Source organism: Mercenaria mercenaria, chromosome 13 (genome assembly GCF_021730395.1).
Source record: "Mercenaria mercenaria strain notata chromosome 13, MADL_Memer_1, whole genome shotgun sequence".
Classification (NCBI taxonomy): domain Eukaryota; kingdom Metazoa; phylum Mollusca; class Bivalvia; order Venerida; family Veneridae; genus Mercenaria; species Mercenaria mercenaria.
This window is the reverse complement of record NC_069373.1, coordinates 25,993,350-26,016,432: the sequence shown is the minus strand read 5'-3', so window position 1 is coordinate 26,016,432 and position 23,083 is coordinate 25,993,350. Positions and strand designations below refer to the sequence as shown.

The 23,083-nt window shown below is 37.8% G+C and overlaps 1 protein-coding gene across 9 annotated transcripts in view; it reads right to left on the bottom strand.

Annotated features, from left to right (window-relative positions):
- LOC123529310 (ELKS/Rab6-interacting/CAST family member 1-like) overlaps positions 1 to 23,083 on the bottom strand; it is a 423,378-nt gene that overhangs the window by 83,975 nt on the left and 316,320 nt on the right. For all 9 annotated transcript variants that reach the window (XM_053521352.1, XM_053521353.1, XM_053521354.1 and 6 more), the window contains one exon: positions 21,838 to 21,969. In XM_053521352.1, the coding sequence (XP_053377327.1) occupies positions 21,838 to 21,969 (132 nt within the window). The remainder of the gene's footprint in view (positions 1 to 21,837; positions 21,970 to 23,083) is intronic.

The following is a 23,083-nucleotide window of genomic DNA, read 5'->3' as shown; positions in this document are numbered from 1 at the left end:
CTAGTTTTTGATGGCACGTGACCCACTTTCGAACTTGACCTAGATATCATCAAGGTGAACATTCTGACCGATTTTCATGAAGATCTCATGAAATATATGGCCTCTAGAGAGGTCACAAGGTTTTTCTATTTTTAGATCTACTGACCTAGTTTTTGAAGGCACGTGACCCAGTTTCGAACCTGACCTAGATATCATCAAGATGAACATTCAGATCAACTTTCATACAGATCCCATGAAAAATGTGGCCTTTAGAGAGGTCACAAGGTTTTTCTATTATTTGACCTACTGACCTAGTTTTTGATGGCACGTGACCCAGTTTCGAACTTGACCTAGATTTCATCAAGGTGAACGTTCTGACCAATTTTCATGAAGATACTGTGAAATATATGGCCTCTAGAGAGGTCACAAGGTTTTTCTATTTTTAGACCTACTGACCTAGTTTTTGATGGCACGTGACCCAGTTTCAAACTTGACCTAGATATCATCAAGGTGAACATTCTGACCAATTTTCATGAAGATCTTGTGAAATATATGGCCTCTAGAGAGGTCACAAGGTTTTTCTATTTTTAGACCTACTGACCTAGTTTTTGAAGGCACGTGACCCAGTTTCGAAGCTGACCTAGATATCATCAAGATGAACATTCTGACCAACTTTCATAAAGATCCCATGAAAAATGTGACCTCTAGAGTGGTCACAAGCAAAAGTTTACGGACGGACGCACGCACGCACGGACGCACGCACGGACGAACGACGGACAACGCACGATCACAAAAGCTCACCTTGTCACTTTGTGACAGGTGAGCTAAAAACAAGAGCTGTCTCTATAGGATGACACATGCCCCCGATGGCACTTTAAATGAATAGTTATGGCCAATGTTAGAGTTTAGGACCTTTGACCTACGGACCTGGGTCTTGCGCGCAACACTTTGTCTTACTGTGCCACACATTCATGCGTAGTTATTTTAAAATCCATGCATGAATGACAAAGATATGGACCGGACATGCCCATCATTGCACTATCATGAAATATGACCTTTAAGGTCTAAGTGTGACCTTGACTTTTGAGCTATGGACCTGGGTCTTGCACGCGACACGTCGTCTTACTGTGGTACACATTCATGCCCAATAATTTTAAAATCCATGCATGAATGACAAAGATATGGACCGGACACGCCCATCGATGCACTATCATGAAATATGACCTTTAACGTCTAAGTGTGACCTTGACCTTTGAGCTACAGACCTGGGTCTTGCGCGCGACACGTCGTCTTACTGTGCCACACATTTATGCATAGTTACTTGAAAATCCATCCATGGATGACAAAGATATGGACCGGACACGCCCATCAATGCGCTATCATGAAAAATGACCTTTAACGTCTAAGTGTGACCTTGACCTTTGAGCTACGGACCTGGGTCTTGCGCGCGACATGTCGTCTTACTGTGGTACACATTCATGCGAAGTTATTTGAAAATCCATCCATGGATGACAAAGATATGGACCAGACACGAAAATTGCGGACAGACCGACAGACGGTTCAAAAACTATATGCCTCCCTTCGGGGGCATAAAAAAACAACAACAAAAAAAAAGAAGAGTGCCAGAATTTCACAATATACGCCCGTCATAGCAAATTTCTTTACACTAGCACCTGTATCTGGAAATGGAATTTTAATTCTGTGGTTGTGTAGTAATTATTGTAATTCCTTTGTTTTTCTGAATCCACAAAAAAAACTCCTTATCAGGCAGAGATACCTTAAAATACACTTAAAATTTGAAAGTAACATCTATGTTGTACCACAGAAAAGTGGTTTTGGTTTTTCCCTACAATCAATTATAAAAAAGTTACAATATAAGTTATTTATAGTAACAACTATGGGAAGTTAATCTTAAAAAAAAAAAAATCCAAAAAAAAAAAAAACTTCACACAAAAATCCTTACTTGAGGTAGAAAGGTCAAAATACACCCCAAAATTGGATGTAACATGGATGTTGTACTACAGAAAACTGGTCTCGATTTTTCCCTATGACTAGTAATGAAAAAGTTACAATATAAGCTATTTATAGTAACAACAAAGGGAAGTAATTCTAAAGAAGGGACCTGCGCCTGACACTCTGTCTCATGATGGTGTACAATTGTGCCAAGTTACATCAAAATCCCTCCATGCATGAAGAAGAAATTCTCCAGACAGTCATTCTTGAATTTGGCATTTGACCCCTAAGTGTGACCTTGACCTTAGACCTAGGGACCTGGTTCTTGCGCATGACAATCTGTCTCATGGTAGTGAACATTTATGCTGAGTTACATCAAAATCCCTCCATGTATTAAGAAGAAATGTTCCAGACAAAGACATTCTTGTATCTGACCTTTGGCCTCTATGTGTGACCTTGACCTTCAACCTAGGGACCAGGTTTTTGCGCATGACACTCCGTTTCATAGAGTGAACATTTGTGCCAAGTAATATTCAAATCCTGTTTTGCATGACAAAGTTATACACTGGACAGGAAAAATGTTCCATTAACCTTTGATCTCCAAGTGTGACCTTGACCTTTAAGCTAGGGTTCTGGGTCTCATCATGGGGAACATTTATGCCGAGTAATATTAAAATCCCTTGATGGATGACAGAGTTCTGGACCGGACAGGAAAAAAGCCCTGTAGACCTTTGACCTCCAATTGTGACCTTGACCTTTGATCTAGGGGTCCGGGTTTTGCGCATTACATGCAAATGTGAGCTCGGAATGACAGAATGACGGACGGAAAAGCGCATTCCTATAGTCCCCGAAACTGGTTTTCAACCAGTAGGGGACTAATAAAAAATGTGGCCCCTAGAGTGTAAACAAGCTTATTCTTTGATTTGACCTGGTGACCAAGTTTTTTAACCCATGTGACCCAGTTAAAAATTCATCAGAGATATCATGCAGACAAACGTTCTGACAACGTTTTTCTTTTATTTTAACAGGTGACCTAGTTTTTAAACCCAGATGACCCAGATTGAAAAACTGGGCTAAAGATCATCAAGAGAAGCATTCTGACCAAATTTCATGAAGATATCTTCATAAACGTGGCCTCTAGAGTGTTATCAAGCTTTTCCTTTGATTTAACCAGATGACCTAGTTTTTGATCCGACATGACCCAGATATGAACTTGACCTAAAGGTCATCAAGACAAACATTCTGACCTAGTCTCATGAAGAGTGTTAAAAAGCTTTTCTTTTTATTTGATCATATGACTTAGTTTTTGACCCAGATTCTATCTTGACATAGAGGTTATCAAGACAAACATTCTGACCAATTCTCCTGAGTTTCAAGCTTAAAATGTGGTCTCTGGAGTGTTAACAAGATTTTCCTTTGATCTGGTCTACTGACCTAGTTTTTGACCCCACATGACCCAGTTTCAATCTTGACCTAGAGATCATCAAGACAAACATTCTGACCAAGTTTCATAAAGATTGGATCACAACTGTGGCCTCTAGAGTGTTAACAGGTCAATGTTAACGGACAACGCACAACGCCAGACAATGACCAGTCACAATTGCTCACCTCTAAGTGCAATGTTCCAGCTAGGATTTGAAAAGGGCAGGGTGGAGGTAAGAAAAAGGGCTCTTCAATCAGCAAAGCGGTGAATTGGGGTGGGTGTGGGAAAGGGTATCCCTCAAGTACTGGGGGGGGGGCGCGGGTATTTTTGAATAATTGCCTGGCTGCAAATATTGTTTTCCTTTTTATTAAACAAGAGGGTCCTGATGGCCCTATATCACTCACCTGATGTAAGTTGCTTGCTTAAACTAATTTCTCTGCTTAAGCTTCACTAACACAAACTAGAACTGTCACAGGAGTGACGAATACCTCCCACAATACTGTCTTGTCACAGAAGAATGGCAACCATAAGAAAGACATGGCCACAAGAAGGTGCAATTTAAATCAAACTTGACCTGTATTTTATGATGTTACACCTGTGTACCAAAAACATTTGAATCTGTCAAGAACTGTCACTGGAGTGTTTAATGACTCCAATGGTGGATGAATATTGCACAATAGTTTGAGTCTGTGTTAAAAAAATATCAAATAATAAGAGAGGTACAGATAAAGTGTATCAAAACACTATATAAGTATAATTCTAAGCAAAAAGGGGGCATAATTCAGAAAATATTGGTGCAAGACTTATGCACCTTGTGTCATATGATGTGAGTGATGATGTGGAACAACTACTTCAAGTTTGAAACAAATGCATTTCGTAATAACTGAGATATAGTGAAAATGCATCAAAATTAACCTTAAATTCTTAGTAAAAGGGGGCATAATTCATGAAAAATTGGTTTCAGAGTTATGCACCTTGTGTCACATGATGTGGGTGATAAGGTGGAAAATCTATTTTAAGTTTGAATCAAATCCATTTAGTAATAACTGAGATATAGTGAAAATGCATCAAAATTAACCTTAAATTCTAAGTAAAAGGGGGAATAATTCATGAAAAATTAGTGTCAGAGTTATACACATTGTGTCACATGATGTGGGTGGTAAGGTTCAACATCTATTTTAAGTTTGAATCAAATCCATTTTGTAATAACTGAGATATAGTGAAAATGCATCAAAATTAACCTTAAATTCTAAGTAAAAGGGGGCATAATTCATGTAAAATTGGTGTCAGAGTTATGCACCTTGTGTCACATGATGTGGGTGCTAAGGTGGAACATCTATTTTAAGTTTGAATCAAATCCATTTAGTAATAACTGAGATATTGATTTCCGGATGGGACGTGACATGACATGACGTGACAAAACTGACTCCTACATGTTTTTTTTTGGGGGGGGGGGGGGGCGGGCGGGCTATAACTAGGTGAGCTGATGAAGACATGGTAAAGATTATTCAAGATAACTACTCAAATCTGTTTAAAAATTAAATTTCATTAGAATGCAAGAATTCTAATTGCATAATCAAAAATTTTCATTTCAAATAGGAATTTTTTCTTCGTGCTTTAAATTGGTAAATATGGAGCAAAATTGACAATCATTACTGATGTCTACCAGAAGAAAATGCACTCGTCATGCAGGACAACCTAGCAGAAAATTTCACTTGTCCTCCACTTACCTTGAATGTTTTCGCAACTATTAAAACTATGTTATCCAAAAAGTAGAGTGTGTGTGTGTTCGGGTGAAAAAAGCGGGTTGAGAAAATATGTGACATTGGATTTTAATGGAATAAGAAAAATTTGTCTTTATTTAATAAAAGTTGATGTGTTTTGAGAAGTTTTCACAAACAAAACCTATAATTTTCTGGCAGAATCATATATTTTATATTTACCGAGGTGCAGATGACAGTCAAGTACCAAAAAAAGTAACGGGTTTGGTTTTCCAACAATTCATTTGTGTCATTTCATTACCAAACAAAACTTTTCTTTGAATAATCAACAAGAGCTCCGCCAAGCGGGGCAATATACGCCCGAAGGATAACATCATAGGATGGGAGCAAAATTTAAAAGAACTTGACTGTTTTAGCCCAAAGGAGTGGAACAACAAAAGGAAAACTTCAAAAAACAAATCTAAGTCCACAACAAAAAATATTCAAAGTCCACAAAAAAAAAAATCTTATCAGGTACAGGTATGTAAAAATACACCTAAAAATTACAGGTACCATCCATGTTGTACCTCAGAAAAGTGGTCTCGGGTTTTTCCTATGGCCAATAATAAACTAGAGCTATCACTAAAGGTGATGAATGTACCACCCGCATGCACTGACACAGTACATTGCAATTTGACGCACATTAGATTGCATAATTATGTGGTCTCTATGTATATAGACTGTACATATGTATACAATATAGTAACAAAAAGCAAAGTCCCATAACTATGCAGAATATATATCTAAAAGAACGTAACATGCACCATGCACAACTAGGGTTGGAACTGATCACTTGTGTGAAGTTTCATTAAATTGTGTGCAAGGGTTCGGAAGATTAGGCGTGCACAAGACTGCATATGCAGACTGTATGTACAAAGTATGTTAACAAAAAACAAAGTCCCATAACTCTGCAATTTTTGTCGTTGAATGAACCTAACATGCCCATGCACAACTACCGTTGTTACTGATCACTTGTGTGAAGTTTCATTAAATTGTGTCAAGGGGATGACGAGAGATGGTGCGCACAAGATTGTGTCTATGTATATAGTATAGTAACAAAAAACTGTCCCGTAACTCTGCAAATTTTTTTCTGAAAGAATCTAACATGTCCCATGAAAATCTACTGTTGTTACTAATCACTTGTGTGAAGTTTCATTAAATTGTGTCAAGGGGATGAGGAGAGATGGTGCACACAAGATTGTGTCTATGTATATACAGTCGACATTGTATTAAGAGACCACCCAAGGGACTGCTAAGAAGTGGTCTCTTAATGAAATGGTCTCTTAATGAATTTCAGTCAGATGAAAAGGAAAGTTATTTTTAACTGTTAATGTAATTGTACTTATTATGAACATACATATATGGTTTCAAAATCTGTTTTAACATCATCATGATCATGAACACTTTTCCAAGTCCACAATCCGTGAAAATTATGGCTAGATTGTTTGTCAGTTTGACTGATACAAAGGTAAATTGCATTCAGTCACGTGCAAAACGTACTCGCTAATTACACAGATTGAAGAAATGCCCGGTAGAATTTTGGTACCCGGTCACTTAATAGATACTTTTGTCAAATATATTACCTGTTGGGATTACATTACAGTGGTCGCTAGTCGTTTAATAAAAAAGTCGTTTAATGGAATGAATTTATATACTGAAAACGTTCGGGAGGGAGTTTGACTGGTCGTTTAATACAAAAATCGCTTAATAGAGGTGGTCGCAAGTACGATGTCGACTGTAGTACAGTAACAAAAAACAAAGTCCCTTAATTCTGCAATTTTTTTTTCCTGAAAGAACGTAACATGTCCAATGCACAACTACTGTTGTTACTGATCACTTGTGTGAACTTTCATTAAACTGTGTCAAGGGGATGAGGAGAGATGGTGCGCACAAGATTGTGTCTATGTATATAGTATAGTAACAAAAAACTGTCCCGTAACTCTGCAAAAAAAATTTCTGAAAGAACCTAACATGTCCCATGAACAACTACTGTTGTTAGTGATCACTTGTGTGAAGTTTCATTAAATTGTGTCAAGGGGATGAGGAGAGATGGTGCGCACAAGATTGTGTCTACGGACGGACAGACTGACAGACGGACAGACAACCTGAAACCAGTATACCCCCCTTACAACTTTGTTGTCGGGGGGTACAAAAAGTTTCAAAATAAGCTATTTATAGTAGCATAAAAGGGAAGTAATTAAAAAAAAAATTACTGTAAGTGAACAAAAAAGAGATCTGCCAAATAAAAACAAGAGCTGTCCGTAAGACAGCCAAGCTCGACTATTCGAAATATTGTCCCAGAAGCAGGAAAATATTACCCAAAATGTTAAATATCAAAAGAGTTTTAAGTTCAAAAGGGGACATAATTTGGCCAAAATGCATATCAGAGTTATGGGACTTGCTGCTATCAACTAGTTTTATAACCCCGAAGACACGTGAAGTTTCAATTCAATATCTGCATTAGTTTTGGTGATAGTAACTTGCATGTAAAACCTTAACCAGAATTTTCTAAGTCCAAAAGGGGGCATAATTTACCCAAAATACATGTCAGAGTTATGGGACTTGACCCAGTGAGGTTGGTAATTGACCTATAAAAAGAAAAAATAAGTTTCAAATCTATATGCCTTTTAGTAATAGCTGTATGTACTTACACACAAAACTTTAACCAGAATTTTCTAAGTCCAAAAGGGGGCATAATTTGGCAAAAATGAAGGTAAGAGTTATGGGACTTGCTGCTATCAACTAGTTTTATAACCCCGAAGACACATGTGAAGTTTCAATTCAATATCCTTATTAGTTTTGGAGATAGTAACTTGCATGTAAAACCTTAACCAGAATTTTCTAAGTCCAACAGGGGGCATAATTTACCCAAAATACATGTCAGAGTTATGGGACTTGACCGAGTGAAGTTGGTAATTGACCTAGCAAAAGAAAAAATAAGTTTCAAATCTATATGCCTTTTAGTAATAGCTGAATGTACTTGCATGCAAACCTTTAACCAGAATTTTTTAAGTCCAATAGGGGGCATAATTTGGCCAAAATGAAGGTAAGAGTTATGGGACTTGCTGCTTTCAACTAGTTTTATAACCCCAAAGACACATGTTTAGTTTCAATTCAATATCTGCATTTGTTTTGGAGATAGTAACTTGCATGTAAAACCTTAACCAGAATTTTCTAAGTCCAAAAGGGGGCATAATTTACCCAAAATACATGTCAGAGTTATGGGACTTGACCCAGTGAGGTTGGTAATTGACCTAGAAAAAGAAAAAATAAGTTTCAAATCTATATGCCTTTTAGTAACAGCTGTATGTACTTACACACAAAACTTTAACCAGAATTTTCTAAGTCCAAAAGGGGGCATAATTTGGCCAAAATGAAGGTAAGAGTTATGGGACTTGCTGCTATCAACTAGTTTTATAACCCCGAAGACACATGTGAAGTTTCAATTCAATATCTGCATTAGTTTTGGAGAAAGTAACTTGCATGTAAAACTTTAACCAGAATTTTCTAAGTCCAAAAGGGGGCATAATTTGCTCAAAATATATGTCAGAGTTATGGAACTTGACCCAGTGAGGTTGGTAATTGACCTAGAAAAAGAAAAAATAAGTTTCAAAGCTATATGCCTTTAAATGATAGCTGTATGTACTTGCATGCAAAAACTTAACCAAGGTGTGACGCTGACGCCGAAGCCAGGGTAAGTAGAATAGCTAGACTATTTTTCGAATAGTCGAGCTAACAAGAGCAATGCAATGCAGAGCAATATACACAAAGCAAAGTCATATATGACCCTGTGTGACCTTGACCTTGAAGCAAGTCATCCGGAACATGCGCTCTGCACATCGTCTCAGTGTGGTGAACATTTCTGCCAAGTTTCTTTGAATTCCTTCCAGCGGTTGAAGAGTTACAGAGCGGACACAAAACAAACTGGTATGACTTTTGACCCTTAAGTGTGACTTTGACTTTGAAGCGAGTCATCCGGAACATGCACTCTGCACGTTGTCTTGGTGTGGTGAACATTTGTGTCAAGTTTCTTTGAAATCCTTCAAGGGGTTCAAGAGTTACACAGCAGACACGAAACAAACTGATATGACCTTTGACTCCTAAGTGTGACCTTGACCTTGAAGCGAGACATCCAAAACATGCACTCTGCACGTCGTCTCAGTGTGGTGATCATTTGTGTGAAGTTTCCTTGAAATCCTTCAAGCGTTCAAGAGTTACAGAGCGGACATGAAATTGCTAATGGAAAGAGGGACAGACGGACGTCCGTGCCTCTAAACTGGGATAACGGGCCATTTTAGTAGCCCAGAGGTGACTAGGGGGCCGTTTTTAAACAAGGGGCCATGGCCCTTTGTTTTTTGCTGTAAATGAGTCACAGGGCCTCAGGGGAGGTAAAAATTGTGTTTTCAAGAAATGGCCCATTACACAATGTGTCCAAAACTGGGCTGGTATTTGGCTCCATGAGATGGTGGAAAAAGCCCTGCTGGTCTAATCCCTTATAAAAAAAAAATTAATCATGTTATCAAAAGCCAACTCTTTCCTACAGCTGCATGTGTGTCACACATGTGTAATACACAACAGTCTGTGACACTTTAATATACCATGTAAACATGTTTTGCAGTCATCAGTAATTATCGACCCAGTTAACAGTGCCACCAGGAAAAAAGTCAGAAAAGTCTTATGGTTTTGGTCCAGAGATGGGAGGCAAGGTAAAAAAAATCTGGCTTTTGACCATCCTGCCTGGAAGATCACATGTATGCGTCCTCAGGCCGTTCCTAATCCTAAATATGAGCGGACGAGTAGAATTTTTGTCCCCTGAAATCCATTCATATTTACACTGTTAACACCTCAATCCTCACTCAACTTATGCTAAACTGATCCATTTACATTCAAATCCTACATTATACTAATTCATGAAATCCTAGCAGCCTTCGTCTGTCAAAGTTCGTGTCCAGTCCATAACTCTGCCATCCATGATGGCATTTTGAAATTACTAGGCTTAAATGTTCCCCATTATGAGACAACGTGTCATGCACAAGACCCAGCTCCAATGTCAAGGTCACACTTAGAGGTCAAAGGTTAATAGGGTCTTGTTTCATGTCCAGTCCATAACACTGCCATTCAACAAGGGATTTTGAAATTACTTGGCATCAATGTTTTGCATAATGAGATGATGTGTCATGCACAAGATCCAAACCCCTAGCTCAAAGGTCAAGGTCACACTTAGAGGTTAAAGGTAAACATGGTCTGTTTCTTGTCCGGTCCATAACTCTGCCACTCATCAAGGGATTTTAAACCTTAAACACTAACGAACTACTATGGTTGCAGTAGATTAGGTTGATATGTAATGCAGCTTTTCTTTGACCAACAGCAGAATTAACATTTTCTGGTGTGTAATTCAAAATCAAGTTTTTTAGTACCTTGTAAGTGTCATGCATTTCACTTGTTTATCAATTACCTCCCTTTAATATGATAAAACATTTCATTGTATTTTTATGCCCCTGAAGGTTGGCACATTAAAATCGCACTGTCCTTCCATGCATGCGTCTGTGTAAATTCTTTTACAGGCTGTAACTCTGCCATTCATAAAGGTATTTTGAACTATCTTGGCATAAATGTTCACCATAATGAGACACCGTTTCATGCCCAAGACCCGTACCACTAGCTCCAAGGTCAAGGTCACACTTAGAGGTCAAAGGTTAACAGGGTCTGTTTTGTGCCTGGTCCATAACTTTGCCATTCAACAAGGGGTTTAGAAATGATTTTGCATCAATGTTCCCCATAATGAGATGATGTGTCATGTGCAAGATTCAGATCCCTAACGCTAAGGTCATGGTCACACTTAGAGGTAATAGGTTATAATGGTCTGTTTCTTGTCCAGTCCATAACTCTGCTATTCATCAAGGGATTCTAAAGTTACTTGGCAGTTGATATGTCATGCTCAAGACCAAGACCCCTAGCTCCAAGGTCAATGTCACACTTAGAAGTCAAAGGTTAACATGGTCTCTTTCTTGTATGGTCTGCGACTGTGCCATTCGTCATAATGTTCCCCATATTGAGACAACATGTCATGCGCAAGACCCAGACCCCTAGGTCCAAGGTCAAGGTCACACAGTGTTCCAGCTAGGTCAAATGGCGGGGTGCGGCACACTTCCCCTTTTTCTCAGTGCCCTGCCTTTTTTAATAGCGCCCTTTTCATCAAATTACTATATTGCCCTTTTCAAATAGTGTTAAAATTTTTGACAATATACAGCATGACACGTGACTCATCATAAATATCAGCTGTTTTCCTGCCTTGTTTACAGATGACCTCAGGCTATAATCGGATTAGCACTGCTGCAGCACACGGGCTTAATGCAAGATAAATGTAACTCCTTCTTTATTTCATGTAAGTTACAACCATTTTGTGCTAAGGCCATGTGCAGCAGTAGTAACTGTCCAAAACAAACATATATACAGAAATATACCGCCTTAATGAGCAGCAATTAACACTGATTGAGCTGAACAGAAAATTTTGAAATACAGGTATGAAATGGTGGCCTCTGGTGCATTTCTGGGTCTAAATTTTGAGAAAAAATTACTCCTTTGCCAAAATAGTAGGTTGCATCTTTGATGAGTATAGGTCAGTTCTCAGCCAACTGAGGGGGGGTGGGGGTGGATAGCCTTGACCCGGCCCTGGATCCAGGCCTGCTTATTATAAATTTTGTGAGGTTTGGTTAATCTTACTCAAATTTATTTATTTATTTAGGTTTAACAGCACACCAACACAGTATAGGTTATATGGGGTAAAACACGACTACAAATTTTGGTTCCAAATCTCATTTACATCGAAATAAAAACATGAGGTATGGAATCAAAATTTGCATACCTGCTGGAATCACAGAGTTACTGCAAAACCAAGTGTTAAGACCCTATTAGTCGCCTCTTACGTTCATGCAAGGGTAAGGCAGTGGTTCCAATTCTTTTCATACATACAGTCTAACCTGTACTAACGGTCACCTCCGATCAGCGGTCACCTCCGTTCAGCGGCCATTTTATGACGCCCCCGACGGATTTTCCTCTATTTTATCACTTTATTCAGCGGCCACCTGCCGTCCGCGGCCAGCGGCCACCGAAATTGCCTCCCGACCGCCGTATCTAACCCCTTTCAGCGGCCATTTTTCTTCCAGATCCAATTATTTTTAGGCAATAATCGCCGAAGATACCCGATTTTGAGAAGCACGTGGTTGCTAAGTTTCGCGTGACTTCACCACAAGAACGACAAAATGACATGAGCTTCTCAATTAAAACTGATAACCAAATGTGTAATCCCCTTTTGTTATGATCAAATGGCCAGTAATTATCGGCAATTAACGTGTCACCTCGTGTCAAATTTGTTGTTCACAGTTTGACCTCGGTTAAAGATAATACTCGATAACTAATTAGTAGCATAATATTTGTGATTTTTTATACTTTTGTCATCAAAATACTATTAAATGTATACGAAATTAATTGTGTTTGAAAAAAAAAAATATAAACCACTCTTATCTTTTACGGAACGTAACGGCAATCTTAGATTTAACGTAGACAATAAGCGCCGAGAGTAGCTTCCCTTACCAAAATGGCGAAAATTGTAAACAAACTTGTTTTGAAGTTGGGAAATTGTCTGTAACAATTTTTGTAGTAAAAAAACCACGCCGGAGTTTTAGATTGCTAAGAATACCATTCGTATTGCGAAGGCAAATGCACGTCATTGTATCCTGGTAAAATAATAATAGAAAACCCAAAAAGAAATGGGCCTAAAGGCTATAGACTGGTCAGAAGTCTGAAAAATACATATACTGGCTGCACCTCCGATCAGCGGTCACCTGGCTTAAGCGGCCAAATTGTCTGCTTCCCTTGGCTGGCTGCTTAAGACAGGTTAGACTGTAGATCGTTCCAGAACCACATGGGGATAATCTTACTCAAAATCTTTTTTGAATTATAAGCATTTCTTTAACAAATCAATGGGAAAACACTGCTTTTACTGGAACAAGGGGAATAACAGTAAATGTGAGCAAAGGTTATGGACTAATTGATAATTATGTGATGTTTGGAGATTCTAATTATAACAAGAGCTTGTAGAACACTTGCATGAAGTAACTGGCAAGGAACAGAAATTATCTGGTCACAGCCCACTGGAAATTTAATGTATTGACCTTAAATTAATAATGGGTCATTTACCAGTCTTAAATGACCTCCGTATCAAATGTGATCTTAGACCAAAGCATAATCTAATTTTCTGGCAAAAAAGTTCTATTGTCAATGTGATCTTGACCTTTGACTTACTGAACTCAAAATCAATAGGGGTCATCTGCTGGTCATGACAAATCTCCCAATCTCATGATCCTAGGCGCAAGTGTTCTCCAGTTATCATCCGGAAACTGATTGGTCTACAGACCGACCAACATCCATCATCAAACAATAATATTTACAATATATCCCTCCTCCTTCGAAGGAGGGCAATTAATTTTCAAATTAGAAGATGGCCATGTCTCCCCCAATGCACAGTCGTAATAGGGAAGAAGTCAATAGAGGATTGGAGTGAAAGACAAAGAGACACTAATGGTTGGCTGCAATAGAGATCATCTACTTGGCATGTCCAATCACCATATTAAGTTTCAAAATTCTGCGTCAAGTGGTTCTCAAGTAAACCGTTTTCCATGTTCAGGCCCCTGTGACCTTGATCTTTGATCGAGTGAGCCCAAAATCGACAGGGGTCATCTACTCTGCATGTCCAATCATCCTACAAAGTTTCAACATTCTGGGTCAAGTGATTCTCAAGTTATTGATCCAGAAAGAGTTTTTCCATCTTCAGGCCTCTATGACCTTTCCCTTAAGTCAAGTGACCCCAGAAACATTAAGGGTCATCTACTCTGTAATTCCTATCATTTTGATTGAAGGTTCTGGGTCTAATGATTCTAAAGTTATTCAACTTCTTGGTTGCAAACTGTTTTCAAAGCTCTGGTTCCTGTGACCTTAACTTTTGATCAAGTGATTCAAAAATCAAAAGGGGTTATCTACTCTACATGTCCAATCATCCTATAAAGTTTCAACATTCTGGGTCAAGTGGTTCTCAAGTTATTGATCAGAAATGGGTTTCCAAGTTCAAGCCCTTATGACCTTGACAGGTGATTTTTTAATTTTTTTCAAATGAGATCTCATCTTGGTAAAAGCAGGCTATGAATATATTATACATAATTTACATAGATAAAAGACACTTCAGAATAGTTCTTAAATTAAAAGCAACCATAAAAGAATATTTACAATGAAATTAAATGTTTCATTCAATTTTAAAACAACCAAAACAATTACTACTGTCTCCAATATCAGCATATAATGATCTTCAGGTTGATTCAGTCATTTTTCAGCTGTATATCGCCTTGGTAGCCTAGTGGTTTAGCGTCAGCTTTGAGTGCGGGAGGTCGTGGGTTCGATAACCGGCCGCATCATACCAAAAACGTAAAAAATGATACTAGTAGCTTCCTTGCTTGGCGTTCAGCATTAAGAGGATAGTGCTAGGACTGGTCAGCCCGGTGTTAGTATAATGAGACTGGGTGGGGTATCATGCCACATGTCTACGGTATGATATTCCAGTGAGGCAGCACTATAAAGTTGGGCATTGTGCTCACAAGTAGACATCGTCGTTTATGACTGAAAAATTGTTTAAAAAGATGTTAAACCCAGCACACACTAGATTAATGTAATATGCCTTATAATCATGACAACATGCTTGTTTTAGTGTTGTTATATTTTCTGGTCCTTCGGAATCATGGAGTCCATTCAACATTATGTGTAACAGAGTTCCGCTTAAGCCGGTGCTAGGGGATGTAAGAGATGTTGCACATTTCATTGCCTCTCATGAACAGACTCAATCAAACCAAGTCTGCTATTATTCTTCTTGGTTGCATTCTATGCTTCCAAAGGATCTTGTTACAAAATTTATTGTTAAAAATGCAAATATTGAAAATGGAAATTTTTCAAACTTACCGGCGATTAAAAGGTGAACTTGTTAAAAATAATGTTTCTTTTGAATAATTATACCCTTTAATGATATGTCAATCACAAACACCAGCTAGAATGTAACATTAAATCAAATTGAAGTGCATATGTTCGTATTTTCAGGAAATTGGTACAAATTTTTCGCTCCCTCCGTTACGGCTGCAATTATTTTCCTAAGCCATGCAAATAAAAATTATTTACGTAAATATTATGAAAGGATCGTATCTTTCTCTATGAAAAATAAATAAGATAACACCTCTTCTGTTGATTTCATGCAATATATCTTTCCATAAACCCATTTCTGTGCTACAAACTGACGGATACATGGGTGCAATTTTGTCATTCAGTATCGGATCAAAATAGACCCACGCTGTGAAAGTTAGATGTTTTCTGATCATGTCATGAGACCAAAACAAGCTCTTTGGTGTTGTTATAATAATAAAATTTTGATTAACTTTTCTAGCAGGAACTGAGTTTTAATTTAAAAGACGCAACTTAAGTTTTAATATAGATTATAGATCTGGCCTTATAGATTATGTGGATGGTACTATTTTTGTAGGTTATTTATAATTTATTTTGGTCATGTGATGAAGAATTGTTTTGGTCATGTGATCTAAGCAAGCATGCTCATTTTTATATGCTTTGTTTTTGTTATAATATATAGATTATGACAAATATGTACTTAAGCAATGCATTTTTTGATAAAGTTGAATCTCAGAAGCTTTCTGAAAGTAAAACAGACTTGAATTACGTAAAATTTATGGAGGACATGGAACTACTTGTTCTTCGGTTTTGGATAAGCGTATTGTTTGTAAATCTGTGGTATGGTAAATCTGTGTTCACATTTTGCTGCCCACAAAAATTGCATGTGTTATATAAAGAAGTGTGGGTTGAAAAAATGTTGTCTTTGATATTTTGTCTTTTCATAAAATTACACCACGTTTCAATGGGGACTTAAGATGTTATAGAAAAGTTATCATTAACATTTTATTGTACTTATATTTCTTAAAAAATCTTTACGTTTAATATTTTTATTACCTCCCTTTTCTTAAGTAAAAATAATGTTGCCTTTAAATAGAACTTAAAAGTCATCTGTGTTTTTAGCTCACAAGAGCATGAAGTGCTCAAGGTGAGCTATTGTGACTGGTAATTGTCCGGCATCCATCGTCATGCGTTGTCCGGGGGGATAATTTGAACATTCTTGGTAGAGGACCAATAGATGATGCAACATACCAAATATCAAAGCCCTATGACCTGTGGTTTTAGACAAGAAGATTTTCAAAGTTTTCCTTATCTAAGTCTTTATAAACCATGTGACCCACAGGGCGGGGTCATATTTGACCCTAGGTAGCTCATTTGAATAATCTTGGTAGAGGGCGACTAGATGAGGCTACAAACCAAATATCAAAGCCCTAGGTCCTGTGGTTTTGGACAAGAAGATTTTCCTTTTGGTTGCCATGGCAACCAGAGTTCTGCATGGAATTCAATTCTTTGAACAATTTTCAAAGAACACCATTCAAAGAACAGCCCTGTGAAGTGTCATCAAAATTAGCCTGGTGGTTTAGAAGAAGATGTTATTTTAAAGAAAGTGTGGACAGATGTACAGACAGACGGACGGAAGCACGCAGGCACGATGGACACAGCATGATCACAATAGCTCACCATGAGCACTTTGTGCTCAGGTGAGCTAAAAAAACCTGTTTAAAAATTGTTTAAGAATTTTCTACCTCTATTGGTCCCTGGTGCAGTCAAGCAGAACCATTGGAACAAACTTGAGAGAAGTCTATAACATGATTGTTACAAACCAAGTTTGGTGTAACTCTGACCAGTAGTTTGTGAGCAGCAATGTTTAAGTAAACTGTGGACAACCAATGATTGACAACAGATCATTATATTTATCAACAGCTCAAAAGTTGATCCTTTTATAAATTTTTATTCACAGATGATGTTACAGCTTGTCAGAAAAGTTCTTTCCAAGCTTTCAGGGTGGAGAAGACCCCAAGGGCTGCACAGAGCTACATTTGGGGCACAGATGGGCAATTAGGGAGTACTTCAATCTACTGAAACAAGCCAAATGGCTCTAGCAAAGCTTAATTCCAGAGCATTTTATTTTTACACAGGCAGGAGTTTATCTTATTGTTAGAATATCAGAAAGACAATAAATATTTCTAAGTTAACATCGCTGCTATATTGTAAGATGTTTCAGGAGTGGATGAATTTTCAAATCCATAAAATTTGAATTTATTTAGAGTGGGTTCGGGATTATTCAGCTGTTTAAGCAATGCAATACGATATAGCACAAATCATAAGTTTTGATTTCGTATTCTACAGAGTCTAAATATAGATTAGACTGTCGGACACATGTTCAGGGGTTAATTGTGGTAAAACACTGAAGGAATTGATAACCAGTCGTGGTAATTACTGTCAAGTCTGGTCAGCCCATGTCGGCCGTTTTCGATGCTTTTCGGCCACACTGTCAGGTTTCACCGGCCTTGTCAAAGTTTTTAAAACAAGAGGACCATGATGGTCCTGAATCGCTCACCTTCTCCACATGACCCAATTTTCATGAAGATCCATTGAAAAATATGGCTTCTAGAGAGGTCACAAGGTTTTTCTTTTATTTGACCTAATGACCTAGTTTTTGAAGGCACATGACCCAGTTTTGAACTTGACATAGATATTATCAAGGTGAACATTCTCACCAATTTTCATGAAGATCTCATGAAGAGTATGGCCTCTAGAGAGGTCACAAGGTTTTTCTATTTTTATACCTACTGACCTAGTTTTGACCACACGTGACCCAGTTTCAAATTTTATGTAGATATCATCAAGGTGAACATTCAGACAAATTTTCATGAAGATCCATTGAAAAATATGGCCTCTAAAGTGGTCAAAAGGTTTTTCTATTTTTAGACCTACTGACCTAGTTTTTGACCGCAGTTGACCCAGTTTCGAACTTGACCTAGATATCATCAAGATGAATACTAACACCAACTTTCATACAGATCCCATGAGAAATATGGCCTCTAGAGAGGTCACAAGGTTTTTTTATTATTTGACCTACTGACCTAGTTTATGACTACACGTGACCCAGTTTCGAACTTGACCTAGATATCATCAAGATGAACATTCTGACCAATTTTCATGAAGATTCATTGAAAAATATGGCCTCTAGAGAGGTCACAAGGTTTTTCTATTTTTAGACCTACTGGCCTAGTTTTTGACTGCAGTTGACCCAGTTTCGAACTTGACCTAGATATCATCAAGATGAACATTCAGACCAACTTTCATACAGATCCCATCAAAAATATGGCCTCTAGAGAGGTCACAAGGTTTTTCTATTTTTAGACCTACTGACCTAGTTTTAGACCGCAGATGACCCAGTTTCGAACTTGACCTAGATATCATCAAGATGAACATTCAAACCAACTTTCATACAGATCCCATGAAAAATATGGCCTCTAGAGAGGTCACAAGGTTTTTCTATTATTTGACCTACTGACCTAGTTTTTGACCGCAGTTGACCCAGTTTCGAACTTGACCTAGATTTCATCAAGATGAACATTCTGACTAACTTCCATACAGATCCCGTGAAAAATATGGCCTCTAGAGAGGTCACAAGGTTTTTCTATTATTTGACCTACTGACCTAGTTTTTGAAGGCACATGACCCAGTATCGAACCTGACCTAGATATCATCAAGGTGAACATTCTGACCAATTTTTATGAAGATCCATTGAAAAGTACGGCCTCTAGAGAGGTCACAAGGTTTTTTTATTTTTAGACCTACTGACCTAGTTTTTGATGGCACGTGACCCCTTTTCGAACTTGACCTAGATATCATCAAGTTGAACGTTCTGACTAATTTTCATGAAGATCTTGTGTAATATATGGCCTCTAGAGAGGTCACAAGGTTTTTCTATTTTTAGACCTACTGACCTAGTTTTTGACGGCACGTGACCCAGTTTCGAACTTGACCTAGATATCATCAAGGTGAACATTCTGACCAATTTTCATGAAGATCTTGTGTAATGGCCTCTAGAGAGGTCACAAGGTTTTTCTATTTTTAGACCTACTGACCTAGTTTTTGACGGCACGTGACCCAGTTTCGAACTTGACCTAGATATCATCAAGGTGAACATTCTGACCAATTTTCATGAAGATCTTGTGAAATATATGGCCTATAGAGAGGTCACAAGGTTTTTCTATTTTTAGACCTACTGACCTAGTTTTTGAAGGCACGTGACCCAGTTTCGAACTTGACCTAGATATCATCAAGGTGAACATTCTGACCAACTTTCATAAAGATCCCATGAAAATTGTGACCTCTAGAGTGGTCACAAGCAAAAGTTTACGCACGGACGCACGGACGGACGGACGGACGACGGACGCCGCACGATCACAAAAGCTCACCTTGTCACTTTGTGACAGGTGAGCTAAAAACAATGCTGTTTTGATAAAAACATAATATAATTCTTTAATGAATTAAATTAAGCACTTAAAATTCATTTGAAACATACCTACGTTGTAAATTCGGAAGAACGAACATTAATACATGTAGTACATGTCACATGACGTAAATCCTTTAATGAATCGATTTCAAAATTTAAGAATGTAGACAAAGTAACACATGAAAGAACGTAGTTTTACACAGAGCATGGTCACTATCCTAAATTTTATCAACAAAAGTCAAACTCAAACACAAATGCTGCTACTTGTTCCTCATTTAATTCCAAATATGCAACACATGCCCGGTAAAAAAACACCGGTTACTACCTAAATGCTGACTCATATCAAAAAGACAGAAAAACTATGAATTTTTTATAGAATTAGAGGTGTCCCAAAGACAAATGCGATAGGCCCACGTTGTTCAAAATGGAATTATTACATCAAGGCCACTCATTTGTGTACATTTACGTATCAAATGACACAAAGTAGACGTAATGACATGTTCTGTTCATATCTGAGCAGAAGAAAAATGTATATTACTCATATTAAAGGAAACAAGAGCTGTCTCCAAAGGATGACATATGCCTCCGATGGCACTTTGAATGAATAGTTATGGCTGATGTTAGAGTTTAGAACCTTTGACCTATGGACCTGAGTCTTGCGCGCGACACGTCGTCTTACTGTGCCACACATTCATACATAGTTATTTTAAAATCCATGCATGAATGACAAAGATATGGACCGGACACGCCCATCAATGCACTATCATGAAATATGACCTTTAACGTCTAAGTGTGACCTTGACCTTTGAGCTACAGACCTGGGTCTTGCGCGCGACACGTTGTCTTACTGTGGTTCACATTCATGCCAAGTTATTTGAAAATCCATCCATGGATGACAAAGATATGGATCGGACACACCCATCAATGCACTATCATGAAAAATGACCTTTAACGTCTAAGTTTGACCTTGACCTTTGAGCTACAGAATTGGGTCTTGCGAGCGACACGTCGTCTTACTGTGGTTCACATTCATGCCCAATAATTTTAAAATCCATGCATGAATGACAAAGATATGGACCGGACACGCCCATCAATGCACTATCATGAAAAATGACCTTTAATGTCTAAGTGTGACCTTGACCTTTGAGCTACGGACCTGGGTCTTGCGCAGGACACGTCGTCTTACTGTGGTACACATTCATGCCAAGTTATTTGAAAATCCATCCATGGATGACAAAGATATGGACCGGACACGCCCATCAATGCACTATCATGAAAAATGACCTTTAACGTCTAAGTGTGACCTTGACCTTTGAGCTACAAACCTGGGTCTTGCGCGCGACATGTCGTCTTACTGTGGTACACATTCATGCCAAGTTATTTGAAAATCCATTCATGGATGACAAAGATATGGACCGGACATGAAAATTGCGGACAGACCGACAGACTGACAGACCGATCAAAAACTATATGCCTCCCTTCCGGGGCATAAAAATGTAGCAGTTAGGGGTTTGGAACCAGACCCCCAAGATAATAATCAACACTGCTCCCCATTGAGCTATACAGAGTGCAACTTATTGCAATGTCTTTAAAACAATTATAAATATATATCGATATACTATATTTTATCATAGATATCATTATAATATTTAGAATTATTAGGTACTTTTTTCGCATCAGCTTCAGCCTCCCTCAAGCGTCTATGAACATAGATTACATGATATCGATTTATAAGACTGTAAACTCGATTCCTCAAAACTACATTATTTTGTTCGACCTTGAAATTTTAATAAATCATACATGTCAAATGTTTAATATAGGTAAGTTTCTGCTGCTAAAATTAAATCTGTTGCTAAAATACTGAAAACCTATTGAAGATCCTTGATTTTCAAATTTTTAAAAATGGCGGGCTGAAAGCTTCCATATTTGCGCAAATTGGCTTCACAACAGCATAGTAACGATCACAATAGCATAGTAACTAGTGTTTCTGCGCAATGGCCAGTTACTGCCGACTAGACCCGAACCCCCCTATTTTGCTTCAGAAATCAATTATTAAAAAATATTATAAGGAAATATGTTGTTATAGGCAGTTTATATGAGTTACATGATAAACAGAATAACAGTTCAAGCCCCATCTCTTCCAAGGCTAGATATATCAGCCTCAACTGCAGTAACCTGTAATTGTTTCTATCCAATGCCTTTACCCAGTCAGCCACAGAAGCCATGTTAACAGAACAGATAAATTATAATCTTACTTTATTCTGACTTGAATCAATTTGCATCTTCTGTTCCATAAGTAACATTTCCCTTTCTGCAGTGATTTTTACACTCTCCCTCAATGCTTCCTCCAGTTCTTCAATGCGACCTTCTTTTTCTTTCATAGATCCCTGCATAATAAATAAAAGACTCTGAATGCTAATGTATTTAATTCTAATAGCAACTATAATCTTGTAAGTTTTCTACATTTTAAGCTTCCCATCCTGAATTCTTATGGAACAAATGCAATGGTGAACAATTTGAACAAATTTAATAGAGGTCCATGCCAGGATCCTACTGACCAAGTTTGGTGTAATTCTGACCAGCAGTTTCAGAGAAAAAGATGTTTAAGAAAAAAATGTTGATGCTGGACAATGGACAACAGACAATGGACTATCCACCTACACTCATAGCTCACCCTGAACACAAATGCTGTTTATTAAAGTTATAATCCTGTTCAAAATCACTGTTAAAAGAAAGCAAATAACTTTGTAGATTTGTAGAAAACAGTCTAATGAACAAATTCGCACATTAGTTAGATTTGGATGGCTAAATATTGTTGAGATAGAATGGATATAAAACCATAAAATATTTAATGACCCGCTGGTCCCTAATTAACTCGCCAGGCTTCGCCGATTTCTGTAAATCAACTAAGACAGTGTCATGTCACAAAAGTTTAAATACGTTGAAAACTACAATGGCTGATTGGCCGTGATAGGATTTTGTGTAAAGATGGCGGATAAATTCAGAAATTTACAAATATTTTGCTTTTCTCTGCCATTTCTACAAACAAGAGGGACATGATGGCCCTATATCGCTCACCTGAGTCAAGTTGCTTGCATGAACAAATTTCTTTGCTAAAGCTTAAAAAACAAGAAAGTAGGTCAGTAGGTCATATTCATGGTCACTGAAAGTCAGTTTTAAGATTGGTGTGCAAAACTGTACATGTCATCCAAATTTCGAGGCTGTATCTTCAACAAGAGGGCCATGATGGCCCTATATCGCTCACCTGAGTTTAATTGCTTGCTTGAACAAATTTCTTTGCCAAAGCTTATAAAACAGAACAAAAAGTGAGAAGGTCATGGTAAAGATTCTTCAAGATAAGTAATGAAATCTGTTAACAAGAGGGCCAAGATGGCTCTAAGTCGCTCACCTGAGTAACACACAATAACAGTGTAAACATGTTTATCTAATGATTTCATGGAGACAAATATTCTGACAAATTTTCATTAAGATTAGACCAAA